Source organism: Myxine glutinosa, chromosome 5 (assembly GCF_964187855.1).
Source record: "Myxine glutinosa chromosome 5, kmMyxGlut1.1, whole genome shotgun sequence".
Lineage (NCBI taxonomy): Eukaryota > Metazoa > Chordata > Myxini > Myxiniformes > Myxinidae > Myxine > Myxine glutinosa.
The window spans coordinates 180556018-180576040 of record NC_136265.1 but is presented as its reverse complement, the minus strand read 5'-3'; the positions used below and the strand labels follow the sequence as shown (position 1 = coordinate 180576040).

At 45.0% G+C, this 20023-nt stretch overlaps 1 protein-coding gene across 4 annotated transcripts; it reads left to right on the top strand.

Moving 5' to 3' along the window:
* Positions 1–767: 767 nt before the first annotated feature.
* Positions 768–20016, top strand: LOC137426630 (inactive carboxypeptidase-like protein X2). Of its 4 annotated transcripts, XM_078779185.1 has the most exons (14): positions 768–906; positions 9352–9464; positions 9783–9903; positions 10134–10152; positions 10891–10975; positions 11098–11248; positions 14358–14446; positions 14577–14700; positions 14963–15159; positions 15319–15505; positions 16956–17246; positions 17402–17544; positions 19188–19287; positions 19530–20016. In XM_078779185.1, exons 1-14 carry the CDS (start codon positions 798–800, stop codon positions 19787–19789), a joined length of 1989 nt encoding a protein of 662 aa, XP_078635311.1. In that variant the 5' UTR covers positions 768–797; the 3' UTR covers positions 19790–20016. The 4 variants fall into 4 exon arrangements, with proteins under 4 accessions (XP_078635311.1, XP_067971437.2, XP_067971436.2 ...); XM_068115336.2 differs by lacking the exon at positions 10134–10152 and having other exon boundaries at positions 9783–9922; positions 17405–17544; XM_068115335.2 differs by lacking the exon at positions 10134–10152 and having other exon boundaries at positions 9783–9922.
* The last annotated feature ends 7 nt before the right edge of the window (positions 20017–20023 follow it).

Here is a 20023-nt window from a genome sequence, read left to right as displayed (position 1 = left end):
TGCCCCAGTAACACACTGTGCATGCGTGCCCCAGTAACACACTGTGCATGCGTGTCCCAGTAACACACTGTGCATGCGTGCCCCAGTAACACACTGTGCATGCGTGCCCCAGTAACACACTGTGCATGCGTGCCCCAGTAACACACTGTGCATGCGTGCCCCAGTAACACACTGTGCATGCGTGCCCCAGTAACACACTGTGCATGCGTGCCCCAGTAACACACTGTGCATGCGTGTCCCAGTAACACACTGTGCATGCGTGCCCCAGTAACACACTGTGCATGCGTGCCACAGTAACACACTGTGCATGCGTGCCCCAGTAACACACTGTGCATGCGTGCCCCAGTAACACACTGTGCATGCGTGCCCCAGTAACACACTGTGCATGCGTGTCCCAGTACCTTTATACAGAATATCTCACCTCATTTCACCTGTCAGCTCACACTGCATCCCACCTCTCTAAATCTTCCCTTGTCATAATCTCATTTTCTCCTCTCCCATGAGTACATAATAAATCGATGCCCCATCCTGAAAATTCCTTGCCATGATTATTAAATTATCGAATTAAGTTAGTTTTCAGTCCCAATTATTAATCAATGGATCTTTCGATCGATAATAATTAGTTGTTACTGTTTTTTTACCTGATGTGTGCATGTTTGTGTTGTTACTTTTACCTGGTATTGTGTGTGCTTCGACCTTCTACTGACGCCACACCGAAGTGACAAAAGTGTTCAACCTGCGTTTCTTCTTCCTCCTCCCAATTGCAGGCTCCTCCCACCCGCGCTCCTGCAGACTCGATGATGTTGTTCGTGAGATCGACGGAGCAAGAGGGACGCGCGTGGGTCTTGATCCTCTTTTTCACCTCCATCAGGATCTGGGTTCGTGCGGTGGAACTTCATGACCGAGGTTTGTCTGCTTTTTGTTATTAAATGTAAATAAACACCATTTGTGTCTCGTCTTAAATACTCCATGTTCTTTGTCTTGAGGCTTAAAAATTATCATTCATATTTGTTCGTCTACCTGCCTCTACCTGTCTGTCCACCTCGAGTGTACATCTGTCTATTCCGAGCTTTTCCATTCATTGTGACGTCCGTGTTTGTCTATGTGACTGTCCGGCCACGTACACTCACTTGGCTTGTGCTGAGTTGCAGCAATGGAAAGTAAACAAATTGGTTCCAGCTGTGTCTGTGTCCATTGGATCATTTTCCTTGTAGCTGTGAATGGTGTACGGACATGATTTACACCATAGGGAGGACACCACAATATATCAATGTACTTTTACACCATAGGGAGGACACCACAATATATCAATGTACTTTTACACCATAGGGAGGACACCATGACATATCAATGTACTTTTACACCATAGGGAGGACACTATGAGATATCAATGTACTTTTACACCATAAGGAGGACACTATGAGATATCAATGTACTTTTACACCATAAGGAGGACACTACAATATATCAATGTACTTTTACACCATAAGGAGGACACTATGAGATATCAATGTACTTTTACACCATAGGGAGGACACTATGAGATATCAATGTACTTTTACACCATCGGGAGGACACTGTGAGATATCAATGTACTTTTACACCATCGGGAGGTCACCACAATATATCAATGTACTTTTACACCATAGGGAGGACACTACAATATATCAATGTACTTTTACACCATTGGGAGGACACTATGAGATATCAATGTACTTTTACACCATAGGGAGGACAATATGAGATACCAATGCACTTTTACACCATAGGGAGGACACCACAATATATCAATGTACTTTTACACCATAGGGAGGACACCATGAGATATCAATGTACTTTTACACCATAGGGAGGACACTATGAGATATCAATGTACTTTTACACCATAGGGAGGACACTATGAGATATCAATGTATTTTTACACCATCGGGAGGACACTGTGAAATATCAATGTACTTTTACACCATAGGGAGGACACTACAATATATCAATGTACTTTTACACCATTGGGAGGACACTATGAGATATCAATGTACTTTTACACCATAGGGAGGACAATATGAGATACCAATGCACTTTTACACCATAGGGAGGACACGACAATATATCAATGTACTTTTACACCATAGGGAGGATACGATGAGATATCGATGTACTTTTTTTTGTTTTTTGTTTTTTTGTATTCAAAATCGAGGCTCGTGAAAGAGCGAACATTAATCACACAAAAAGTCAAACCGACACAAACTGACACATAAAACACAAAATAAGGGGAGCAGTAGGAAAGATGGGGAGAGAAGGGGAAATCACAAACACAACATTTGAGAGCAGGGACATCGAGAGAACTGTGGGAGGGAGAGGGCTTGAAGGGAGGTGGGAGAGGTATAAAACATATGGACACTGCAAGGACTTCCAGGAAAAAGTTGGAATTTCGAAAATGTGTATCTGGGGTGAATTAGCGGGGGTAGAAAAGATCAAGGTTTTGGATGGGGGAAGATAAGAGATGGTGGGGAACAGCTGTTTTAAAGACCTGGAGGGAGGAGTGGGATTGAAGGGAGTGGGGGAGTTTGTTCCAGAGGCGGGAGAAAAGGGGAATGAAAGAGTGAAGGTGAGCAGAGAGCCTAGATTTTGGCAGTTTAACCATAAGAGGGTTGCTGGCAGATCTTGTGCGACCTGTAGGAATATTTCGGGGACAGAGCACACAGAGAGCTGGGGGAGCAAGGCCAGAGAGGAGTCAGTAGAAGACAGAAAGACCACCAACCTGCCTGCCGTGAGTGAGTGAAAGGCCCTCAGAGTTAGCTTCATCGCAGGAGATTCCAATGATTCTGAAAGCTTTGGCTTCAACAGCGTGAAGCCGAGCTCGGTGTGAGGCAGGAGCACCGGCCCAGAGGGGGAAACAGTATTCCATTGAGCTGCAGATGAAAGCCTTGTATGTGGTGAGGAGCTCAGGTGTACCAAGGAAGGACTTCGCACGACAGAGGATGCCCAGTCAGCGACTGGCTTTGGAGGCCAGCTTGGAAATGTGGTTATCCCAAGAAAGATCATGGCAGATAGTGAGACCCAAAAGCTTGAGTGACAGAACTTCTTGGCGAGGATTGTTGAGAAAGTAGATGGGAGGGTTTTCCAGTCGGTCTTTTCGGAGAGACATAGTAAGAGTGTGAGATATGTCAGGATTGAAAGACATGTTCCACTTGTTTGACCAGTCTGTGATTTTGTCCAGGTCTGCAGAGAGTGAGGAGGCTGCAGGCTGCCGATCTGAGAGATGAGGAATGGAGCGGCAGAGAGTGGAGTCATCAGCAAAGAGATAGAGAGGAGTTTCCAGAGAGTCGGAGAGATCATTGATGAAGACAAGAAAAAGCACAGGGCCCAGAACACTACCTTGGGGAACTCCAGCCAGAACAGGAAGGGGCGATGAGAGAAATCCTTTCAGGGCCACACGTTGACTACGACCAGAGAGGAAGTCCGCAAGCCAAGCGTGGAGATTTCCATGGATACCATAGGAGGAGAGTTTGGTGAGCAGAGCGGGGTGCCAGACCGTATCGAAGGCACGTGATATGTCAAGGGAGACAGCTCTGATTTCCAGTTTGGCGTTGAGGACCTCCATCCATTGTTGAGACAGCAGTAGCAATGTGTTCAGAGTAGAATGACATGGTCTGAATCCAAATTGATGATTGGAGATCAAACCATTGGAGAAGAGGAAGGATTTAATATCCGAAGCAATGATGGATTCCATGACTTTGCTGATAATTGGGAGCAGGCTGATTGGTCTGTAGTTGCAAGGATCTGTTTTTGCACCTCTTTTGTGTAAAGCGGTAATGTTTGCTGATTTCCAAGATGCTGGCAGATGACCTTGAGCAAAAGAGAGGGTGAAAAGAACAGAGAGAGGGTGAGATAGAGCGGCAGAGCAGGATTTTAGGACCCGTGGGCTGATGCCGTCTGGTCCAGTTGCAGAATCAGAGTCGAGGTTTGACAAAAATTTCTCCACCTTGTCAGGAGAGAAGGACACAGAGTCCAGGAGCAGTTGGGTTCGACTGGGTAAGGTGGGAACAGAGAGAGATGGGTTTGGGACACAAGATTTTGAGGCAAAGACAGAGTTGAGGCATTCGGCGTTGTCACGTGCAGTGTCAACTGTGTAGCCATTTGAGGTAAGGGAGGGGATGGAGGGGGAACAAACACCAGAAACGGATTTGACCAGACGCCACCAGGATTTGGAGGAAGGAGACAGGTTTGACAGTTCATTCTTGAGTGTGGAGAGATCGTGCTTCCTGGCACTCCTGAGGGTAGACACACACTTGTTCCGAGCTTGGTGGAAGGAACTGAGATTGCCTTCATTTGGATTTTCCTTCCAAGAGGCAAAGGCAAGTTGTTTCAGGGCAACTGCCTCACCACAAGATTCAGTGTACCATGGACGGGAGGAACGGTAAGACAACTTAAGACGAGACGGGATAAATCTGTGCATGAGAGAGAGCAGTTTGCTTTGGAAGAATTCCCAGGAAGAATTGATGTCAGAGGCAGTCGAGATGGGAGACCAGTCCAGATGATTGATGGCTGCTTGCAGCCCATGCCAGTCGGCCTGAGTGAAATGCCAGACTTGTCGGTGCTGAGGAGGCTCTCTGAGAATGGCCAGAGAGATGTCCACTTTAACAAGCACATGATCAGAAGAACCGATTGGAGCAGAAGAAGAGCAGCAGACATTTGCAGGGAAGTTTGTCATAACCAAGTCTAGAAGAGAAGATACTCCATTGACTGAGATCCAGGTCGGGAAATTGACAGATTGTGTCAGTCCCAATGAGTCACAGAAGTCCTTTTCTGAGGTGCCATGGCTGGTGAGAGAGGAACCCACATCCAGCCAGCTGGCATGATGACAGTTGAAGTTGCCACATAGGAGGAAGAGAGAGTTGGGATGAGTTGATATAAGTTGGTCCATGTTGTCAGACAGTGAAATGTAAATAGAGTCATCACTGTTTGGAGGACGGTACAGAACACATATGAACAAAAGGTGGGAGCAGAGAGGAAGCCGTAGCCAGAGGTACTCCTGGGGGTGGGGTGGAGAGAGGGCAGTGCAAGGAGAGTGAGGAAGAGAGTTTTTGATAAAGATAGAAACCCCACCACCAGGACGAGGCTCAGGTCTGTCATACTGGAGGGAGTAACCAGGAAGAGATATTAAGGAATCAGAGACATCTTGAAGGTGGAAAGTTTCTGTTAAGCAGATCAAGTCTGGATTGTCAGAAGTAACCTGAATGGAGAGATCAATCAGGTTTGAGTGAAGGCCCCGGATGTTTGAGGTCCATCTTACTATAATTCACCAAATGTCCGTCTGTCTGTCTGTCTGTTCGAAGGTACCGTAAAAACTGCTGAACCGATCTCAATGATATTTTGGGTGGATAATCCTGGGATCTCCAGGAGTAAAATAGGCTATTTAGTTTTCCCAATTTCAGCTTTAGTCTCCAGCATTCCCAGGTTTGGACTCACGCATAACATTCGCGTTCGCATAACGTTCATTGTTCTCATTGTGACGATGTTGTTTTCCCGGGTGCCGCACAAACGGCTGCACCGATCGCTGCACGGCTGCACCGATCGAACTCGGTGACCTCGGACAAAGACCTTTTATAAGGACACGGGTTGAATCCCTGCTTGAGAGAATTCTAACCCATTTCAACTGAAGGAAACATGTACCGGGAGTATTTACGACATAGCGATTGTGACCACGATTAGTTTAATCTCTACATGAGAGAATTCCACATAGCTATTTGGGCGGTGAATACACTAACAGATCACTGTCTCCATCGATCTTGCCAAGGCCGTAACACCGATCGGCTCAAAATCCTTTTAACTATTGATTTGGAAGTTTTTACAATGAAGGAAACACGTATCGGGAGTACATACAACATTGGGAGTACTAACTGCACACGTCTTCAGTATCAAGCTTAAATCTGTCATGGCGGATCTGAAGAGCGGAATGCTTGGAGAAGTGGTGGGCTACTTCGGCATGAAGGAGGATCAGAAACGTGGACTCCCACACTGCCACATCCTGCTGATACTTGCTCCCGCATGACGTTATTTTCCCGGGTGCCGCACAAACGGCTGCACCGATCGAGATTTAACGGATGTTTATATAAATCGCTTAAAAGAAAAAAAGCCTTCAATTTCTGATTGGGAGACAATTGTGAACAATAATATTACTTAACTTCGAGCGTGCGTGAACCCGCTCTAGTGTTCTAACCCCTGCTCTAACCGAGTAGCCTTTTCATTTGGGCCTCCCAATTGAAGCCCCGCCCAAAGGGCGGGTACCGTTGCTAATATCGTTAATTAGGAGAGAGGGGGAGCATCCGGTGCAGGAGAGGAGAGGAGAGGCGAGGGGTAGGGGCAGATGAGGGGGAGGTAGGAAGAGCAGTTGATAGTGTGTCAGAGATTACAGAAGAGTTACAAGAAAGGGAAGGATGAGGACGAAAGGTTTGATGGTGATGGGATGAGGCACAGTGATGGGTTCTTTGAGGGGTGGCAGAGGAAAGTAGAAGGTTGGGGGAGGTGGGGGTATGAAATAGAAGGGAGACGAAGTGGGGAGGAGGCAGCTTTGAGAAGGAGGTGGGAGGGGGGAGAATTGGAGAGGGATGGTAGGGGGTGAGATTTGAAGGGGAGGGGTTGGGGTGGAGTTTTGAAGGGGAGGGGTTAGGGGGCAGTTTAGGAGGGGGGGCAAGGGGGGAGATTTGGAGGGGAGGGGGGAGTTTAGAAAGTGGATGATTAATGAAAGACAAACATTTATAACAATTTGGGTTTATTGTGATTTTCAAGTTAGCGAACTGTTTAAGAACGATGGAGGAGGGGTGGAATGAATGTGAATTTAGAGCATGTAGTGATTTAGAATTATAAGAGATTGAATATTTTTTTGAAGTAGAATGAGTTGGAGAGGAAATTGAAAAGAGCCATTTATATAGGAAGAAAAACAGCGTGTTGTAATATACCACTGAATAAAACACTGCAGGGGAAAGTTGAAACATATTTAAACAGAACCGTGAAGAACAATCTAATATTCACAAAAAAAACCAACGGGGAGAGGGCCTCGAGGGACAACTACGAGTCACGTGAACAGGGCAAAAGATGTCAGCAAAAAGAACAGGGCAAAACAGATCTGTGGAATGGTGTGAAAATGGGGGTGAAATGGGGGTGAAACACGTGGTCGAAGAACGAACGAAAGAAAAGAACAAAGAAGGAAATGTTTTTTGTTTTTTTTTAGTTAAGATTTTAAACAAGGAAGTATGGGGTGAAAATACTGGGAAAAAACAGAGAACGAGAGTAGCAGGACCACAATCGACCACTGAAAGAAAACAAAGCCTCCAGGTAGGAAGCTTAAAGAACTAGGGCGAAATATAACGCGGCACAAAATACTCGACCACTCTATACAGGTATGAAAGATTAACACCGATAATTAATCTTCCAAGGGACGTCTGTCCCTTGGTACAATCTGTGTACTATAGGTACACACACGTAAGATAAATACAGTTTAGACAAAAATACAATTGTGAACAATAATATTACTTAACTTCGAGCGTGCGTGAACCCGCTCTAGTGTTCTAACCCCTGCTCTAACCGAGTGGCTAACCCCCGCTCAAGCAGGGAAAATGGCCTTAAAATGCATGCTGTTTGTTGTTGTGAGCGTGCGTGAAGATCGGGACAGCTTCGAAAAACCGTGACCACCCCCCGCAAGATCCTTTACATTAATTGCTAGCGTGTTTTGAAACAATAGACAAATGGATACTATATACTGCATTCGAACCTGTTGTTACAGCGAAAGCGATTTTTCTTTATTACCTTCGCCTGAGGAGAGGGTGTTGCATTTGAGTCCGTTTGTTTGTGTCTGTCTGTTAGTCTGTTTGTTACTTGGCAAAAAAAATGTGCATGCGTGTCCCAGTACACAAACATATGTCTGTCTGATGATTTAAAACATCAGACTGGTCTGATGGATGGATTTACATATCAGTTAATTGAATTCAACCACCAACTATTTTTGAGGTCAACATAGGTCAAAGGTCAACAACAATTTCAAATTTCTAAAATGCTCAATTTTCATCCGATTGACTTGAAATTTGAATGGGATTTACAGATCAGCCAACTGAATTCAACCACAAACTATTTTTGAGATCAGTATAGGCCAAAAGGTCAACATAGGCCAAAGGTCAACAACCATTTCATATTTCTAAATTCCTTAATTTTCATCCGATTGACTTGAAATTTGAATGGGATTTACATATCAGCTTAGTGAAACCAACCACTAACTATTTTTGAGGTCAACATAGGCCAAAAGGTCAACATAGGGCAAATTTCTAAAATCTTCAATTTTCATCTTATTGACCCGAACTTTGATCAAGATCGTCAATTTTAATCTTGATGAAATGAACAATTTGCTGTATCAATGGAAACCTTCTTGGGGAGGGGTGAGATTTTGCAAGTATCATGCTCTGCATGACATCTTCTTGTTTGTTTGTTTTTCTGTTTGTTTGTCCGCACAGAATAAATATGATTTTCTCTGCAACCGTTGGTGACAGGAAATTTTCACCATAGGTGCAAGTCCACCTGTATAATTTTTAAATTATATATATGACGTCATACGTTACGTGGTATGGCTGCCATCTTGGAAAAACGGAAAAAATTTGCACCTCTATATCTCCGAAAGCGCTGCATAGAAAAAAATGAGACATGGCTCATTGTAAAGAACTCTCCATGGGGAATAACATATGTTAATGATGAACTCATAGGTGCCTCCATTATGACGTCATAATTCGACAAGTATATACAAAACTTCATCCGATCAAGATGAAATTTCTTGAGCGTCATCTAGGGATAAATTGGTGGTGAAAAAAATAAAATGATGATGTTATCGGTCACGTGGTTCGGCCGCCATCTTGGAAAAACCGAAAAAATGTGCACCTCTATATCTCTGAAAGCGCTGCATAGAAAAAATTGAGACATGGGTCATTATAAAGAACTCTCCATGTGGAATAACATATGTTAACGATGATCTCATAGGTGCCTCCATTATGACGTCATAATTCTACAAGTATAAAACTTCATCCGATCAAGATGAAATTTCTTGAGCATCATCTAGGGATAAATTGGTGGAGAAAAACGACGACTTATCGTTCACGTGGTTCGGCCGCCATATTTGCTTAAACACAAAAGCCTTTAAAAAAAAACACTGAAAACACATCCTGGCGAGGGTCCACAATCTCTGATTGCTCTTTCTTGTTTGCGTTACATTTGATTTGATGTCGCATTGATAAGTTGACTAATTAATTATTGCAGTTGTCCTGTAGTTAGTTCACCTACAAGTTATTTTTGTCCCGTTGTCCAACCAAGGTGCCTGTCCTTCTCTCGGACTCGAATCTTTCCGTGTCTCAGATGAGCAACTTTCAGCATCAAGCGCAAAACACCTGGGTCAAGGAGCTCATCGTGGGCGGCTGAACATACAGGTATGATAACGCAACTACTTTGCTTACCTGGTATTTCAGAATTTGGAATTCCTCCATGGTAGTGAAACAGGGAATGCCATAATTTAAAAAAGATACCGAGGGTTTTCAAAATTCCACAGGGCAGGTGAGACAAGTGGCTGAAAGTCTCCTTTGAAGGACATTGTCCTCCATGATGCAGGAGTTCTTCGATCCCATGTTTTTGTTTCATCAGATCTGCCTCAGTAGCTCTACCACAGGATCAGGGCAGATGTTGAGAGAGGTGATTATCCGGTATCGATAATGCTACCTGGTACTCATGCCAATGTGCTTGCACTTCAGAGTGGACTCGTTGATGATGACCAGTTCGACGGTGCATGGTGCGCGGCGGACAACGATCCCAGCCCTTGGCTCAGCGTGGATACTGGCTCCCCCACTCTCTTTACGGGTGTCGTCACTCAGGGTCGTGCATCTATCTGGTCGTATGTCTGAAACACACATCACTCAGGGTCGTGCCTCTATCTGGTCGTATGTCTGAAACACACATCACTCAGGGTCGTGCCTCTATCTGGTCGTATGTCTGAAACACACATCACTCAGGGTCGTGCCTCTATCTGGTCGTATGTCTGACACACACATCACTCAGGGTCGTGCCTCTATCTGGTCGTATGTCTGACACACACATCACTCAAGGTCGTGCCTCTATCTGGTCGTATGTCTGACACACACATCACTCAGGGTCGTGCCTCTATCTGGTTGTACGTCTGACACACACATCACTCAGGCTCGTGCCTCTATCTGGTTGTACGTCTGACACACACATCACTCAGGGTCGTACCTCTATCTGGTCGTACGTCTGACACACACATCACTCAGGGTCGTGCCTCTATCTGGTCGTATGTCTGAAACACACATCACTCAGGGTCGTGCCTCTATCTGGTCGTACGTCTGACACACACATCACTCAGGGTTGTGCGTCTATCTGGTCGTACGTCTGACACACACATCACTCAGGGTCGTGCCTCTATCTGGTCGTATGTCTGACACACACATCACTCAAGGTCGTGCCTCTATCTGGTCGTATGTCTGACACACACATCACTCAGGGTCGTGCCTCTATCTGGTTGTACGTCTGACACACACATCACTCAGGCTCGTGCCTCTATCTGGTTGTACGTCTGACACACACATCACTCAGGGTCGTACCTCTATCTGGTCGTACGTCTGACACACACATCACTCAGGGTCGTGCCTCTATCTGGTCGTATGTCTGACACACACATCATGAAGGACCCGTGAATTTCCAACTCCACAAAAGTCCACAGCACCTCTTCTGGTTATTCACTCTTCTTTTCTTTTTCTCATTCATCATCATTGACTTCGATTACAATTTCCTTCCTTGGTCAGTCTTCATCTTCTAAAGCCTTGTTGAGTTTGTCTATTTCTCCAGGTATCACTGGGTGACGTCCTACAAGGTACAGGTCAGCAATGACTCTGAGTCCTGGGTCAGCACAAAGAATGGAAGTGAGGAAATGGTAATTGCTTGTTGATTGGTGTGACGCCATGGTCCAGAGACTTGGAGGCCGGATCTATGACCGGGCATAGATTGACTGGCATAACCAGAGTAGGTAACCAAAGTGTGAGTGTGAACCCACAGGTTTACATGGGCAACTCTGACCAAGAGACGGCAATCTTGCGTCTTCTCCCAGAGCCGACCTCTGCCAGATACATCCGCGTGCTTCCAGTCACTTGGCGGGTGAACGGAAGTGCTTGCTTACGTTTAGAAATCATGGGATGTCCCCTTACAGGTAAGCTTACGTCAGAACATTAGATCCAAAGGTCAGATCTAATCATGATATAACTTCCGGGGTATCTCAAAATCACGAATAGTTATGAGGAAAGCAAAGAAATGATGTATCATACTAAAATACACAATTTGGTGTCTATCCGTCCTGTTTGTGTGTGTGTGTGTGTGTGTGTGTGTGTGTGTGTGTGTGTGTGTGTGTGCGTATGTGTGTGTGTATGTGTGTATGTGTGTATGTGTGTGTATGTATTATGTGTGTGTGTGTGTGTGTGTGTGTGTGTGTGTGTGTGTGTGTGTGTGTGTGTGTGTGTGTGTGTGAGTGTATGTGTGGGTGTGTATGTGTGGGTGTGTGTGTGTGTGTGAGTGTGTGTGTGCGTATGTATGTATGTGTTTATGTATGTATGTGTTTATGTATGTGTGTGTGTATGTATTATGTGTGTGTGTATGTGTGTGTGTGTGTGTGTGTATGTGTGTGTATGTGTGTGTGTGTGCGTATGTATGTATGTGTTTATGTATGTATGTGTGTATACATGTATGTATGTATATGTGGGTGTGTATGTATGTGTATGTATGTATTCATGTATGTTTGTGTATGCATGTATGTTTGTGTATGCATGTATGTATGTATGATGTGTGTATGTGTGTGTATGTATGTTGCTGAAATAGTGCCCTCTAGTGGTGTGTGCTCGCACATAGATGGATTGGTAACTTAAGCTGGAATATAATTGTAAAGACACATGTGCACACAAAATAATTTCATTTGAAACTAATTAAATGAGGCAATTATCACAGAACATGGTAATATGAGCTGTTTGAGAAGAACAGTACTCAAGTGCCAATCGTAGACGGACCCTTCAGCTCGTAACAAGAATAACTCGAACAGCACTCGGTAGTGTACCTCCACCAGGCTGAACAGTTTACGTCTTGTATCCACTGATAGGTTGGACCTGGATTCGGACCTGAACCAAAATCAAATCGGCTTGTTCTTGTCATTTTCCCACTCATCATCCAACTGGCTTTGGCACAAGTCATCCACATCTTTTTGAAATATTGTGCTCCATATCACTCAATGGTGAAGAATCACTTTAAAATGAAAACATTATCGTATCCGGATCCGAATTGGAATGTTCACCAGAATTCACTCAATTCTTCTTTGTTTCACGCCCAACCTGTCCACCAAATTTCGTCCGAATCTGTCCACAACTTTTTGGAATATTTTGATATACAGTATTGTACATCATTTTTTGCCTTATCTCTCAATGGTGAAGAATCACTCAAAAACTTCTCGTATCCGGACCTTCACCAAAATCGAAACATTTCGTCCTTGTCACATGTTACCTCTCTGTGAATTTTCGTCCGAATACGTCCACAACTTTTTGAGATATCCTGTTCAAAGACAGACAAACAGACAGGGGTGAAAACATAACCTCTATCCACCTTTGTGGTGGAGGTAATGAAATACGGAAACATGTAATTTACATAAGTATTCAGCCCATGAGTCAATACTTAGAAGACGCGCCTTTGGTAGTGATTACAGCTTCGTCTTCTTGGGTTTGTCTGTATCAGCTTTGCGCATCTGGATTTGGGGAGTTTCTCCCATTCTCCTTTGCAGATTTGCTCAAGCTCTGTCAAGTTAGATGGGGAACGTCGGTGAACAGCAATCTTCACGTCTTTCTACAGATTCTCAATGGAATTTGAGTCTGGGCTTTGGATGGGCCACTCAAGGACTTTCATGTTCTTGTTCTGAGGCCACTCAAGGACTTTCATGTTCTTGTTCTGGAGCCATTCCACTGTTGCTTTGGCTGTATGTTTAAGGTCATTGTCCTGTTGGAACGTAAATCTTTTCTGCAGTCTAAGGTCTTTTGCACTCTGAAGCAGGTTCTACTCAATAATTTACCTGTATTTGACTCCATTCATTTTTCTCTCTATCCTTACAAGTATCCCAGTCCTTGCCGCTGAAAAGCATCTCCATAGTATGATGCTGCCACCAACATGCTTCACGGTCGGGATGGTGTTAGATGTATGATGAGTTGTGCTTGGTTTCCTCCAGACGTAGTGCTTTGTATTCAGGCCAAAGAGTTCAATTTTCGTCTCATCAGATCAGAGAATCTTTACCTCATGCTCTCAGAATCTTTCACGTGCCTTTTTGCAAACTCCAGACGTGCTGTCATGTGCCTATTTCTCAGGAGTGGCTTCCGTCTGGCCACTCTCCCATAAAGCCTGGATTTGTGAAGTGCTGTAGAGACTGTTGTCCTTCCGGCAGGTTCTCCCATCTCAACCAAGGAACTCTGTAGTTCTGTCAGAGTGTTCATTGGGTTCTTCGTCACGTCAAGATCCTTCTTGCTCGGTTGCTCACTTTGGTCGGACGGCCAGCTCTAGGAAGAGTCTGGGTAGTTCCATATTATATCTATCTCCTAATTGTGGAGCTCGCTGTGCTCTTGGGCACTTTCAAGACTTGAGAAATTGTTTTATACCCTTCTCCAAATCTACGCCTCCTCATAATTCTATCTTGGGATTGTACGGACAGTTCCTTGGACTTCCTGGTAGAGTAGAAGGACCATTTGGAGCAACGGAAGTACTATTTTTGTGTCATCAGGAGACACCCTCTGGATTAATTTGGTGGTGGTGCCCAGGGTTAAGTTATGGGCACAAAATAATCCCACCCCCTCTCCACCCTCCACATTTATGATTTCCCCTGTACACGTGGCACAGTGCGAGTAGTTTATTGACCCCTTCGAGAGAGAGGGGGTTTACTCGCCATGGCATAACATATTTCTCCCACCCTCACTCCACTCCCCAAGGTTGTTCCCAGAGATAGCGGGTGCTTGCAGGTTATACCAAAACACAAGGTCCGACAGTGGTTGTGATAGAGATCATTTTTGGGAGTCACTGTAAATAAAATCAGATGCAGAAAAACGCGGTTTGGCCAAACACACCCATGTTACCTCCTTCTGCTTGCCCTCCAGGATAACGGAAATCACACCTGAACGTTGACATGGTTATGACGTGCAGGCCTTGAGGTGTTTTTGGCTTTTGGCTTGAATCGTACCAAATATGACCATCGGAAAGATGAGTGTACCCCAGCTTCAGATTTGATGTCATTATTTTTCCAGATTTGAAGGAAAAGGCGGTGGGACTGAATAAATCTGTGAATGAAGAATACCTGGATTTCAAACACCATAATTACGAGGCTATGAAAAAGGTCAGAGTTCATTTAATGAGGCCGCGGGTCATGGTTACCTGTGACTCCACACTGACGGGTTGTATGTTAGTAAGCGGTAGACATCTTTGATTCCCGGTTACTCGTGCCTGTCTGCATGTGCGTCCGACAGCTCCTGGCTGGTGTCCATTCAGACTGTTCCAACGTGACGCGTCTCTATTGGCTCGGCCGCAGCGCCCAAAGAAGGAGGTTGTATGCCTTCGAGATGTCTGAGAACCCAGGAATGCACGAAGCAGGTTCCTATTGTAAAGTATTATAACCTCCCCAACTTCCTAAGTTATTCCTAACCTGGACCAGTTTGGACCACCGGAAACCCCCAATGTAAAAATGCCAGCATTTTGACAACCTGACTAATCTCGACACAGATTACTGAACCAAGCTACATCATGGAATACATGACTGAGTGATTGCCCCACACACCTGATGACTGATACCTGTATGCATAAGTCCACAAGACCTTCATTCACTGCTAAGCAATCTTCCGGTCCTGTGCCCAAGGTGAACCCGAGTTCCGTTACGTGGCCGGAATGCACGGTAACGAGGCGCTCGGTCGAGAATTACTCCTCCTGCTCGCACAGTACATTTGTTGGAGCTATCGTCAGGGCGACGAGCGTATCGTCCGGCTACTCCGCACCACACGCGTTCACCTTCTTCCTTCCATGAACCCCGATGGCTACGAGAAGGCTTACCACAAGGTTCCACCACTTTACCCCGACCCTGAAGTTTGTTTATGGCCCGGCTGGCGTTGCTTGTGTAGTTTTGGTACATTTTTGGACTTTCCCCAATTCTGGAATCGTTTTCGGAACATTGCGCGGTACACATTCGGGTAAGCCTGAGTTCTGGGCCTGTTGCAGGGATCAGAGTTGGCAGGCTGGGCAGAAGGGCGGTGGACTGCGATTGGCTATGACCTCAACCACAACTTTGCTGACCTCAACAGTATCCTGTGGGATGCAGAAGATCGTGGATACACACCAGACATCTTCCCCAACCACTACATAACTATACCAGAGTGGTACTCTGGGCCCAACACTTCATCGGTAGGTACCAACATTTAGCACAACCCAGTGATTCAGAAAGTGTACACCCCCATGAAGGCCTCGGTGTTTGGTCATGACCTGGACTAGAGGTGGAATTTGAAACTCTTATTTTTATTTTATTTTTTGAAAAAAGCACCATCTTATTTTTATTTAAAAAAGCATACAGTAGTGGTTCTAACCTTCTGAGACTACACTGCACACACTGAAGAAGAACATGCCTTCAGCACAATGACTCGATACGTACAGGGATTGGGCAAGTCTTTTAGAGTGGGTTCAACTCTATTCCACTGGAATTCTCTTTCAGACCGAGACAATGTCATGTGATTTGCGATAAAAGGTTTACAAATACAGTTTGTTCACGTTCGAGACATAAACATCCTCAACCCCTGGTTGTGACTTGATGAGACCTCCAAACAGCTGAAAAGTGGAAGATCCTCCTCCTCCTCATTCTCCTTGAGAAGGTAAAATAGACACCAAACAAGGATCAATGTTCATGGAATTATAGAGATGGTTCTTAACTTCTGTGAGGCCGTGTCCAACTTCTGGTGACATTCCTGATCAGATTTCTCCAAACATCCCTGTCCCGCAATGCTTCCTGAAGCTCTGGTGGAGAGAGCATGGGTGTATCCTTTACCCCATCCATCCAGGACGCACAAGGTTGACCTCTTCCTCTTCTTTCCTCAACCATACAAAGCACGGTTGATTCCTCCACACTGTCGTTGCCACATTTCAAACTGTCAATCTTCTTCCTTTCTTTTTCACGGCCTATGACTCACATCCATTCACCATGCCGTCTCCTCTTGGTTTGTTTTGTCACATCTTTTCAACAGTAATGCTCTAGAAAAGTTCATATAAAGCGGCGCCCTACATATAGGTTAAAATACATTTACTTCTTCATGCAGGTGTATCAATCAAATTGGAGCCCCTTTATATGAACTTTTCTAGAGCATTACTTGGTTCCTCCTAAGAACACAAGGGTAGTTCAGCATGCACACGATTTTTTTTTTGAATGTTGCTTCTTTTCTCTCATCTGGAATTTTCTACAATTTATGGAATGTCCCTTCTCTTCTATAGTTTGCCACATGACACATCCCATATAAAGGGGCTTTTTCTGTGCCCCTGGCATTTTTCCTAAGAATTAATATGATGAACGAGAAGATTTTCCGAGATCGACTGATCTCAGTTTTGTGCTTTTTGCCATGGTCTGGAGACCTGAAAAGTGATCCCTGTCTCGACAATGAGCTGAACAGACCAGGTAGGCCCTATATGTAGCCTAAGAGTCTTTTTAGAGAAGCTACTCCAACTTTAGTTTTGTATGTAGCGCTTGGGACCCACATTTTATTTCCGCGCACTCCGATGTTCAGATTCAACTTTGTTTTCAGATTCAGAGAAAACGGATTTGTTTTCCTACATTATAGATTTGGTATGTATAACCTTCCGCTGCTTGCAGGTAGCTGTAGAGACACGTGCAGTTATCTCCTGGATGGAATCCACCCCCTTCGTGCTAGGTGGTAACCTGCACGGTGGAGAGCTGGTCGTGACGTATCCCTTCGACTGCGTCCGCTCTTATGGAGTGGATAGTGTACCCTCACCCACTGCTGATGAATCGCTCTTTCGCTGGCTTGCTACGAGCTATGCCAGCATACACCCGACCATGAGCAATGCTGCTCGACCTTGCCATACAGATGACTTTAGACCTGGCCAGGGAATCATCAATGGGGCAGCCTGGCATACCGTTCCTGGCAGTACGTGGTGGTAGTGGTGATATAGGGTATTTGTATCCGATTTGAAAGTTTCATTTTCATTCATATCTTTGAGCTCGAATATATGATAAATGGACTGATATATTACAGCAAGATGAGGAGATGTAAAGGTGAGCGCCAATAGTGCACCTCCCCAGCAGGTATGAACGACTTCAGTTACCTTCACACCAACTGCTTTGAGCTGACGATAGAGCTGAGTTGTGACAAGTTCCCATCGGCCGTGGAGCTTCCTTCAGAGTGGGAATCGAACCGGGAATCATTGCTGACATTCATGGAGCAGGTGAGTCACGAGGGCTCCGAATCGAGCTTTAATGAGTCAGCAGACATGATCAAGTCTTAAAGGAAAGGTCAACTCCTCAACCTAGATATGGAAAGAGGTCAACCCCTCTCATCGTTATTCTTGGTTTACAGAAACCTGTAACAGGCATTATGGGAAAAAAAAGGACTCAATGACTTGTAAAAGTTTAACTTGCATGCACAAGGTAAGAGGTTCTAATCACCTACACAAATCCTAATGACTAGTTTTTGTATTTTTGCTCGCCATTAATTCTCCGAAAAAGAGATTTTATAACATCGATTCTACAGGGTGTTCCAAAAAGACCCGGACAACTTTAGTTTCTTAAAATATATTTAGAACCACAAATGATACTACGATATCCTTTGGTTTATATGATTCAGAAACTCAGTTTTGTGCACACCATCAATACACTTCAATGAGCTCCGTTTGTCGCGCAGGACATCATGGCGGTGCACGAGGTCTTGCTATGTGCAGCTCAGCATATTTGCATCCACCAGTGCACATGCAGCCGTGATCCGAGAACAAAGATCCTGCAGGTTTGCCACCTTGGTGTTGCAGACATCTTTTACAAACCCCCACAGAAAAAAAATCAGGGGAGGTTATGTTTGGTGATTCTGGGGACCAGGCGGTTGGTCCGTCTCAGTCAATCCAGCGATCTGGAAATTTTACATTCAGGAAGGCTCGAACGACTAAGGCCCAATGAGGAGGTGCGCCGTTCTGTTGAAAAATATCGGGTTGCAGGTGTTCAATTTCTGGGAAGGTGAATCCTTCCAACATGTTCATGCAACTTGTTGAGCTCACTGTATCCTCTGCAACGAAAAACGGACCCACCAAGTGGTCATGGAGAAGGCCATACTACACGTTGACCTTTGAGCTGTCACATATGTGTTCAATGACCACGTGGGGGTCCTCAGAGCCCCAGACACTCGCATTGTGCTGGTTAACCTTCCCCGATACATGAAAGCAATCCTCGTCTGTGAGCATCACCTTTTTCATGGAATCCTCGTCATCCTTTATGCGACTGAGCATTTCCAAGGCAAACACATTGCGTTTCGGTCCATCATTTGGTTTGAGTTCCTGCAGAATCCACACCTCAGAGGCACAAAGCTTCCATCTTTTATGTAAAATTCTGTGTACAGTGGTGGTTGGTAGGCCCAGTTCTCTGGATGCTCGTTGGATTGATTTTCTGGGACTTTGTTGAAATGATTCACACACTCGTTCAACATCTGCTGCACTCGTGATTGGTCGACCGGTACTTTTCTGTTTCTGACAACTTCCAGTTTCCTTAAACCAAATTTACCACTCTCTGATGCTAGTCCACGATGGCGGATTCCTTCCATACCTTGTACAGAAATTACGCTGAACTTGCGTGTCTGATCTCATGTCGATGAAGCATTCGACGCACTGAGCTTTCTCTTGTGGAGTCGCCATTTTCTTTTACATTAAACCACCACATCAGAAAACAAAGAAAACTTTGAGTTTCTGTATCATATAAAGGTAAGGGTATCATTGTATCATTAACGATCAAAGTTGTCCGGGTCTTTTTGGAACACTCTGTATAGCCCAAACAGAGTTCGTGTTGAACATAAACTGCTAATGGAATCAGCAATTATTTCTTTCTTCAGGTCCACAGGGGAATCAAAGGGTTTGTTCGTGACACCGATGGTAACGGTATACCTGATGCAATCATTCGTGTACACGGGATAAACCACGACGTGCGCACAGGTCAGATTTAGATGTTCCTCGCCATTAATCCCGGCGATGTCATCGTTAAAATTCACACTTGGAGCAAGATTTCCCCAAGGAAGCATGAAGCCCCACGTTGTCATCGTCACCCCAGCTTTCTCATTCACAGAATCTTCATCTTCATCTTTCATCTGTCCCCACTTCCTTCTGCACACCAACCTACTTTCTCTTCCAATTATTTTTGATGGAAAGTCACCTTGTCCTTCTTATTACCACCCCAGCCACGGATGGTGATTACTGGCGCCTGCTTAATCCGGGCACTTACCATTTAACGGCATTGGCTCTGGGATTCCACTCTTCGACCGGCTCCTGCAGCGTCAACTACGAAGCACAGGCCTCGCGTTGCGACTTCACGCTCACACGCAGCAACAAACCGCGTCTGCAGCGGCTCGTCGCACGGCTCGGACAGAGAGGGGCGGTCACGATGGCTCGGAAAGGCCACCAGCGGGCCTACCGGAAAAGGCTGCACTTTCGTGTGTAAGAGTGGTCGGCAAACTCCACAACGTCCTCCTTCACTCAATGACATAAAATTGCTCGACTTATAAACTCCTTCTCTCGTTACTGTGTACAGTGGTGGTTCTAAGTCCCAGTTCTCTGGATGTGCGTTGGATTGATTTTCTGGGACTTTGTTGAAATGATTCACACCTGTGACCACAAAGGTATTCTACCACAAAGTGTTAAATAAATTTTAAAAAACTTACTAAGAAAGAGCCTT